Raw genomic sequence first — 9,678 nt, forward strand, 5'->3', positions numbered from 1 at the left:
ATCTCAAATATTGACTTTCATATATGTTATTATCATACAAAGTCTTTTTGCCTTATATACTTTTTTCCATGCATATTTGCACATCTTCAATAAACCAATAAAGTGAGACGTGGCTCAGAGGACTGTAAGGACTTTACTGCAATTTTCACACTTTGCAGTTAGTCAGCGGGACAACACAGGCCCTTTCACGGGTCCCCGAGCCGCGTGTTTGATACCTCTAAATCTGTTTCTTCGTCGCTTCCGTAGCACAACTGGTCAGTGAAGTTAGCTAAAAAGGCTACAGGCTTGAGATCCGGAAATGGGGGCTTAAATAAGAGCGAAATGAAGTCCCACAATACCACTTGAAGATTAAAAAATAATAATCAAAATACATTTTAAATATATATTTTTTAAAAATTCCTCTTGAATACAACTAATATGGGGAAAGAGAAGCAACTTTAGGTAAGGTCAACGGAAGACAGCAGGTTTATTTTGAAATTTATCCGGAAGAAGTTACAGCGTGTAGCTGTACCTTAGGTTGTATACCAAACTCTGGCGAAGGCGAAGGCTTTCTTTTATTTACGTTTTTTGTGTTTTAAATCACGAGTTTGTCAGTCTAGTTTAACTTCATGATGTAGAGGAGCTAGCTAACGCTCGTTTGCTAGCGGAAAGCCGGCACAGAGGGACGGTTACTTTGTTGACCCTCATCGGCACGTCTCACCGCTCTTTGGTCATGTTTCTGTACCAAACACATTTTGTGTTTTGGGGCATTTTAAAGGGTCACTTCTTCGGCCACTCTGTACGTGGAGGACCTACGGTGCGCTATGACTTCTAGCTAAACTCAACTGACTGGTCGTCGTCATGCCGAGGTCAGCGACGTCCGCTCCGCTGACGGTGACTGTGCTGGCAGTGCTGTGGGTTAGTGTGGGTCGGTGCTATGTCTTCGGATCTCTGGGGCAAGGATGTGATAATGGAAAGGTAACAGTTTCACTACCTGTGTGTGTCTGCTGGTGTAAATGACATCCATGTTTTAAGTCATGTGGTTTATAACCTAGTATTGGTGATTAAAATTCACTTATTTTACGTGTGTGTGTGATAGCTCTCTTTAGACAGGGACCTGCCTGCGGATGCTGTTTATTGGGACTGTGCTGCGTCTGCATGGCCAGAGTTTACTCAGGTAAACATGGAAATTCATACACTTTAGTCTAACAAATTACCACCATAATAATCCCATAATCATATGGGAGGGGTGTGGTGCAGTTACACCGGTTGCCAGGAAATGCAAACAATCATATGAATGAGACTGTTGTGATAAACCCTGCACACACAGCAAATGAGCTGTTAGAGCTGCTCGACCCGCTTTGAATCACCTTGCGGCTTCACTGTTACATATGTAACAGTGTGAAGTTAGTTGTTGGGGTTGCTTTGTTCCCAGATTACAAGTGTTCCTTCTAATTCCACTTTTCAGAGACTCCCGAGTATTGACACAGCGTACAATCCTGAGGTGAGTAAACACCAGGCAGTTTACTTAAGAATCTCATATCTGGACTTTTTACGCAACCTTTGGCCCTCTAAACATAAAGCATGACTTGGTTATCTCCTAAAATCAAAGTGCAACTGGATAACACTCCAAACAAGTCCCATTCATAGTTCACTAAATTTGAAACCCATTCATTCTTTTATTTTCTTAACCATTTTTTCCTCATGTACTGTCCTGAGGGAGCTGGAGCCTCTCGCAGCTGACATTTGAAACCAGTACATGTATTAGCTCAAAGGCTTTACCAAGCAAGTGTGTTAGTTGCAACAAGATTCAGTTTGAGTTAACCAAACCAGCTTTTTTTCTTAGTAAAAGTAATTTGTGTGAAATTTACTAGAAGCAAACTAAGTGTTTGTCTTGTGTGCTTGATGTTTTCACTTCAGCCAGCTAGGCAAATATGCATGGATAAATCTATCTCCTACTATCAACGCATTCCCAACAGGTGAGTGTAAAGGTTTGTGAGTAAGTTCATTAGAGCTGCAGAATACCTTACTGGACGGACATACAATTAGTTCTGTTTTTACAAAGAGCTGACAGATACACAAGCTTAGTATTGTCACAAAAAGCATTGTTTTACTACATTAAAGTGAGCAACACACTGGCCACTTTATGAGGTACACATTGGTAATACCGAGTTTGATCCCTTTTGGCTTCAGATCTACCTTAATTCTCTAGAATGGTGGAGATTCAACAAGGTGCTGCACACGTTCCTCAGTATTTGGCCCATATAGACATGATAGCATCACACAGTTGCTATAGATTTTTCAACTGAACATCGGTGTGTTGGCTCTCTTGTTCCACCACTGTATTTTTTTCATCTTTAGGCATGAAAAGATTAATAAAAATATTTAAGAAAAAAATCCTGATTGAGGTTGTCATAATTCATGCATGACAGGGTTAAATAACAATAATTACAATGAAACACGTCTTACATCTATAGTAACATTAAACGACCAGTGGGTGGCAGGGTATGGAGTGACACATCAGTGTCCAATGTAGTGGTTTATGTGCAAGTATACCATCAACACTGACACAAATACAAGAAAACAGCCTTTGAAAGGTGTCCACTAGTGACCACTCTGCGTGAAAGGGTTAAGGCTTTTGAAGACATTAACCTGTGTTTCTGTGTTGGTGTTTGTGTTGCAGTGGAGCATACAGACCAATAGGAGCAGAGAGCGGAGAGTACTTGTACTGTCCTCCTCAGCGGTGGCTCAATAACTTGCAGGTTAGTTGCACTATTGCACATGGTTTGCTGCTGCCTCTGCATCTTCTGAAACATCAGTTTGTCTGTTCATCGGAGAGATACGTGCATCCTGTGTATTCTGTGTAAACTGAGCCTTTTTGCAGTACTTTCAGGACATGTGTTTTTCAGCACTCAGTCACATCCACCTTGAGGCCATACTTTATTGATTGACTTACTTTTCCCCCCCCTCCGCTAGTGTATTGCGTTTAAACTTATAATAACAACCTGTTAATTTGGGGGGCGCATCTTCAGTTAGTTTGCAAAACTGTTTTAACAACAAGCAGCGGATCACTTAGAACCAACAGTTAGGAAACCTTTATTGTCACCTCACTGAAGTACAGCAAAATTATGGGTATTACTGTTTTGTGCATTAAAGTTCATTAAAGCACACAGCACTCCATAACTCACAGCTACACAAATACTAGCGTTTAACAACTAACAGAGTAACTTTATACTGCTAAATAAAAACTACCCTAAACACACCTCCCTATGGTTAATCCTCATCACTGTGACAGTGCACTTGTAGTGTTATACAGTGTGCGTTCTTTGTGTTTTGTGTTTTTAATTCTAGCCCTGTGTGTATTTACATTAAAAAAAAGGGGGGATTGCTGACACCAATAAAAAAACCTGGACAGACATACTGGTAGCAGAACAGCATTTTCTACAAGGGAGGAGCTAACTGTAAAGTGAGAGAAAATGCAGAGTTTTTAGATAAAGTGTTTTGACCTGTCAATGTGGCGAAGGCATCCTGTACCTTTAGCAGAAAAACAGTCCCAAAGCATAAAGTTTCCACCTCTGTGCTTGAGTGTGGGGATGGTGATCTTTGGCTCAGGATCAAAACTCTTCGCATTTAATAGAGAGAAACTGTCATTTTGTCATGAAGCATTTATAGCCATACCATGAATAACAATAGCAGGACTGGAGTATTTCTTTGTTTTTCATTCCTTGATCCATCCATTTCTTAATCTAGGTTAGGGTATTATACATTCATAACTATGGCCAATTTAAAATCACCCATTAACAAAACAAGCACGTTTCAGCATTTACTTATTTAACTTTTTTAATCACAGCAAACATTTTTAATTGTAACAGTATGGAAAATGTGTATAGTTTGTACGGCCCGCACCAAACAGGTGGCCTCTCCTAAAAGGAAGGCAGCCACCATTGATACACCTGTGCCTTCTCTATGGTGACAAGTAAAAATGTGTAGTGGGAAGGTCAGTCGCCTACCTGTTTTTGGTTTCTGCTTTAGGAAGGAACGCTTGTAAAATCCGAATACAGTAGATAAAAGCACAGAGGAATCGGGCGGTTGTTGACAGTAGAACACACACCTAAATCTTGAGTTACAAATTAGCCTTTATAAAATTCCAAGCTGAAACTCATGTTCATATCAAACTGCAGTCGAGACACGGTGTGTAGTTTTTAGTGCAGCTTAAGAGTAAACCAGGCAAGTGTACCAGCCGTTATTTTCTATGTGTTTGGACCCTTGGTAGGAGGATTGACACCGACTATGAATTTTCCTTGAAAATCACAGATTTGGCCTCCTGCAGTAATATGCCAGCATATAATGTGGATCACTAGTTCTCAGCTATCGTTCTCCACAGAGAGAACATCGACCAATAGGAATATTGATTTTTTTTTTAAAGCAACATTAGAAGGACTAATCAGAAAATATTATGTTGATACAATGTTTATGTTGTTATAAGCACTTGAGTACATAGATGTTAATTAATCATAGAATGCTGCAGTAATGGTGGATAATGGGGAGATTCTGGTCACACGTGCGGTGTTTTGTGTTTTGTAGCGTGGAGCGGCAGTTTTGCTCTACCATCCGTGTGCACCGCCTCGCGAGCGTCAGATCCTGTCCGACTTGGCTCGCTCCTGTCTGCAGTCCTACATCATGACCCCACACCCACAGCTTAATAAACACATGGTAAGAAACACTTTCATCAACCTTTGTTTTCATCAGAATTTGTTGGACTTCTGGGATGTTAAACACGGATGCTTGTTAGATTTAATACCATTTCAGATTGGAACTCAGGATCTCGGAGAGAGACGAGATGCGAAAGCATTGTTTGCTTTACAAAGACTGTTGAGGGTGTTGTCCTGTCATTGAACTGTCAGTTATTTGTTAAAAAAGGCCTTTTTAAGAGCACTCAGGCAGTAGTGATGGTCTTGTACTTCATGGCATCATGAAGTACAAGATAAGTTTTTAGCCTCTGGGAGAAAGGAAAGTTACCGAATGTGTTTTCTCTGCTCTGTGATCAGCCTGTAGCTTTTGTGTCCTGGGGTCGCACCTTGGAGCTGTCCACCGCCGCGTCTTTAGACCTCTGTGATTGGCTGGAGGTCAATCACAGAGGTCAGACTTCAAGAAAAGAGTCTGATGGTGTGACGCAGATGAGGACGTATGCCCTGCTGCTGACCTGGTCAGCAGAGCTGCATCAGCTAGAACAACCAACAAAAATGAAGGTTAGGAAACATGACTCAAGTTTGAGCTAGCTTTGTTGAGTTATGTGATGTTTTTTAACGTACAGACTAGTAAATAAATGAGTAATTTCAGTTGTCTGATATAACTAACATTGCAGGATTCCCTGAGGCAGTGTTGTGAGCGGACCATCTATTCTCTGTTAAGCGGAGCCACAGAGGCTGAACTAGAGCACAGCGTGAAGAGCGAACGCTCAAAACAAAGAAAAGTGGGAAGCAAAACCAGGCAGATGAGAGCTGCCCTGAAAGTTGTTGACAGCAATGAGAGCAATAACACTATGGCAAATGTCTCCAGAACTGTTCCTCAGCAGTCAGGAGATGGTCAGAATAACAGCAGCACGCTTGGATCATCAGCAGATCAGAGGAAACTCTTTGATCTTTCTAGCTCCAGAGAAGCTCCTCAGGTTCCAACTCAAGCCTCTAAACCCAGGCTCACAGCTCCCTTGGCCTTAAATATCTCTGAGACAGAAGCTCGGAAAGGCCTCAGAAAACTGAACCACTCTCCTGTTTCTGCACATGGTGTGAACAGTAAACGAACCTTTACCTTTACTGAAGCCCGGATTCTCAAGGAAACAGACACTATTAAACACAATACCAAAGTGGACAAGTCTAAAGAGAAAATCCTCGACTCATCTGACGGCAACATGGAGGATAATGAAGTGGTAGATGTAAAGGAGAGAGAACTGGAGCATACGCAGATCCAATGCGCCCCAGGATCTCACCAAAAAAGTGAAAGCACTGGCTCCGACTCTGTGCCTAAACCCCAGTCAGAGGCTCAGGCACAACAGCATCCACAGCCAGCCAGCCACAGCCAGCCTATCAGCCGTGACTGCAACAGCTGCGCACCAGGTGAACACTGTGACTGTGCCAAGGCCTCGGGATCAGAGGCCCAAGCTGCTGCTGCTACTGTTGTATGCAGAGAGCTGCGAAGGACCCCGAGGACGGACGAAGCGGTGTGGGCAGCAGCGGCGCTTGGCTTCCTGCTGATTCTCCTGACTCTGTCAGTGCTTCACACTCGCCTGTACCGCCACTGGAGGATCACGCCGAGCCTTTACTGGCACAACCCAAGCGACGACTACGACAGCGTTGCAGGTAACGTCATCAGGGATGAAGAATAGAGCTGTTATGCATTAATTAAATTAGAATTTTTCTGAAAGATACACATTCTCTTTTAGGTGGAGCTTACAAGCCAAGCTTATTCCTGTTATGTTTTTTCTTCCAGATGTGATCCGCAGAAGGTTGCGAATTGCAAAGAGAAGGCGGAAAAGGGGCAGAAGGCAAGAATGCGTTCTCCTGCCGAGCTCCTCCAGCTCAGATGAATGTCCGTAGAACTGAAAGAAACACCCCCAACACTGTTTGGAGTGATGAGGGGGAAGAGGGGACCTGAAGGAAAAGTTTGTGTTATGTATGTTGGACTCGTCTTACACCTACGGTGTGCAGTTTATCTGAGAGAACCTAAATGTTGTAAATTACACGCACTGTAGCAGCCTTACAACCACAATGAACAGGCTCATAGTAATTTGACAGAGGACCCACCATGTCATATTTTTAACATGTCAATATTTTTTTAATTGAAAGGACAAAAAAAAGTTTTTTCCAAAAGAACAGTTAAATTATAACCAGCCATTCCCCAAATAGTTCCCAAAACTCTTAAGCTTTAAAAATGTTTTCAGAATTAGTTTTACAGAAATGTTTCTTTTAACTGTAAAGGTTTGATATGCAAAATGTAAGTTGCTGTTGTAAGCAACGCTATGTTTGTGTTGTCAAACAAACATGTGAATAGCTGCATTCTGGAGATGTGATTGTGTGATTTGTAAAGAGTGAGTCTACAGGTACTTGGATTAAAATTAAAACTGTAAAGTTAGAACATCCAGATCAGTAATGGATGTGTGGGGGAAAACAAAATGATCCGGTCTTTTTGAAGGAGGAGGAGAGAACGTGAGTTGAACTGTGATGATCCAGACCACAATGGAAGGCAGAGTGTGAAAAGTTTTTGCTGAATGATCTCAAATGTACTTTTGCAGTTCCCATCATAGACGCCTCAAAAATTATGGGGTTTAGTCAGATTGTGTACTTAAAATGGTCCATTAGCTTGCTGATGTGGCATTGCACATTTACCAGTTCAAAATAATAAAAAGCATAACAGGTCCACTTTAAGTGCAAGATGGTCAGGTTTTGTTTTTGTTGTTCCCCCAAACACTTGATGTAAACTTGCTACAGCTGTGGCTGAATGTTGATGTGTAAACAACTTTTGAAGGTAGAACTATTACAATACTTTTTAAAATTACCTTTTAAAAAAAAGTATAAACATGTGTAAAGGCAATTAAATTAAATATTCAATTTGGGCAAAAACAAAGCTGATAAAATAATGACATGCTTTACTTTCCAGCCAAGCAGAAATTTAGCTTTAAATTACTGCTTACTTTGCCTGCATACACGTGCAGATTAGCACCATCTGCAGCGGTTTTTTGCCTTACGACATCATTTCCATCAGCATCATCTGCTGTCAACAGTGAAAGGCTCGAGTATCATCTCAGCTGAAACGCTCCTTGCACATGTACTAACAATTCCTATATGGGGGAAAAACCATTTAGTAAGAAAAAGAAATGCAGGCAAACCCTGGACAATTAAATTGTTTTATTATTTTATTACAAATGTACAGCTTATGAGTTTCCATTACGATTGACCTTTTGAAGTCGTTGTTTTCCCTACTTTACAGTTCTTAATTGTCTTCTGTTAAAAGATAACTCTCCCATCTCCCAAACTGTCGAGCTGTGAAGAAACACAGGAATGCGACAGCACAGGCTACAGTGCACTGTCACGGCTGAGAATCTGATGTGTGTGTGCATGCGTGTGTGTGTGTTAAAGTCTGGCTGAAGAGTCAATGTTTGTACCTGTGCATGGCTTGGTCCAACCGATAAGGGTGAGTGTCTGATGTTGTCTATGTGCTAAATTCTGAACAGAATGAAGGCATATAAAGTCTGCAAAGTGTGACAAAACTGACACGAGCATTAAACATTCACACTAGAGGCACCCTATGTAGTGTCCACTAACTCAGAGGAGGACTGGGCCATGTGCGTTTTTAAGACCCCCTCCCCCCTCCTCGTGATCTTTTGAGATGACTGTAGTGTTAAGCCCAAGTGTGCTTCAGACCATACCCCCACCCATATTTCCATATGCCAACTCCAATCCTGCACCCAATGTACTTGAGCTAAGACCTTTGGGAGAGTGCAGTAAACACTGCAGATCCTACGTCATCCAGCAGGTGTTAAAATAGTGCAACTAAGATCAAAGGAGACACGTTGTCATTCCCATCTTCCCATGGATACGAGCAGGATCGTTAATATGTACAATATGACTACATAGTAACACCACACCGTAACCTCAAAACATTTGAACAACTCCAAGTACATCAGGTGCCGAGACTTAAGAGGTGAGCAAGGACTTGGTGAACAGAGGTCATGGCCTGAAGCCCATTTAGGCCAACAAATATATAAATATCTCACAAACAAAAACTACAGCTTAATATAAAATATAGCATGAAAAATATACGTTCATATATATATTTATATATATATATATATGGCTCTAGACTAAAACATGGGCAATCATGATTAAAGGGGACACGTTCTTCTTGCTGGCCCCCTGTGTGTGTTGGTGTGTGTGTGTGTAAGTGTGGTAGTATTTCTGTTGTATCAGCAGTCAGTACGAGATCACCGCAACTCAGCCAGTCATACAAGAGATGATGATGACGATGTGCAAAGGCATTCAATATTAAACAATGATACATTTCAAGAGTTTTTCAACGCACAGTCCAAGTTTCCCTCCCATGCAGAGACATGTGTGCAACTATGTCAAAGACTGAGGGGACATGGACTGAAATCCCACGTAGTGATCAGAGTAAAAGATTTAAAAAATATATATATAAACCATAAAATATTGCCGGGGGGGGGGAGTGGACAGAAATGATGAGGCATTACCTCAAGGTGTTTGGAGCCAATTTGTCATCTTGTGGGGAAAAATAAAAGGCAGCAATACAAGACACAAACTGAGATGTGACTGTAGTTTGATCCTTCAGTGTTTCAGGTGAGTAACTGAACGCTGAGATTACACAAAAGAGCGAAGTGAGGAAATCTCTCTGTTACCGAGGAAACCCGCTGCTGGAGCACTGGTGAAGGTTTTAGAGTAGAATCTTAACTTTAAAAAAAATGAAAAGGGAGAGAGAGAGAGAAAAAAAAGAAAGAGGACAGTCCTCCCAGAAGTTCCCAACGTGTTTACAGATATGACCAGTTTTGTTCGGCACAGTACGCGACTGACATAAGTCGGTTGAACTGAACTGAGTTTTGTTCCCAACGCTGTCTGCAGAAAGGCAGATGGCTAAAAAGAGACAACTTCTGTGGCCCAGATCAGCAGGCTGTGACAGAAAACTGCTCGC

General features: G+C 41.7%; 1 protein-coding gene across 2 annotated transcripts; it reads left to right on the forward strand.

The window, feature by feature from the left end:
- The first annotated feature begins 180 nt into the window (after positions 1–180).
- On the forward strand, positions 181–7,569 carry tp53i13 (tumor protein p53 inducible protein 13). Of its 2 annotated transcripts, XM_006803911.3 has the most exons (10): positions 181–441; positions 758–957; positions 1,079–1,156; positions 1,448–1,483; positions 1,900–1,958; positions 2,663–2,741; positions 4,564–4,692; positions 5,028–5,228; positions 5,345–6,335; positions 6,466–7,569. In XM_006803911.3, the coding sequence occupies exons 2-10, from the start codon at positions 841–843 to the stop codon at positions 6,570–6,572; spliced, it is 1,797 nt and encodes a 598-aa protein (XP_006803974.2). In that variant the 5' UTR covers positions 181–441; positions 758–840; the 3' UTR covers positions 6,573–7,569. The 2 variants fall into 2 exon arrangements, with proteins under 2 accessions (XP_006803974.2, XP_087706944.1); XM_087850818.1 differs by having other exon boundaries at positions 181–957.
- The last annotated feature ends 2,109 nt before the right edge of the window (positions 7,570–9,678 follow it).

Source organism: Neolamprologus brichardi, chromosome 14 (assembly GCF_056152115.1).
Source record: "Neolamprologus brichardi isolate AB-2024 chromosome 14, ASM5615211v1, whole genome shotgun sequence".
NCBI lineage: Eukaryota > Metazoa > Chordata > Actinopteri > Cichliformes > Cichlidae > Neolamprologus > Neolamprologus brichardi.

Coding starts and splice junctions, on each gene's coding strand:
- tp53i13 (XM_087850818.1), top strand. CDS start 841: ATGCCGAGGTCAGCGACGTCCGCTCCGCTGACGGTGACTGTGCTGGCA. Junction 1,959..2,662: donor TATCAACGCATTCCCAACAG/GTGAGTGTAAAG, acceptor TTTGTGTTGCAG/TGGAGCATACAGACCAATAG. Junction 4,693..5,027: donor CACAGCTTAATAAACACATG/GTAAGAAACACT, acceptor CTCTGTGATCAG/CCTGTAGCTTTTGTGTCCTG.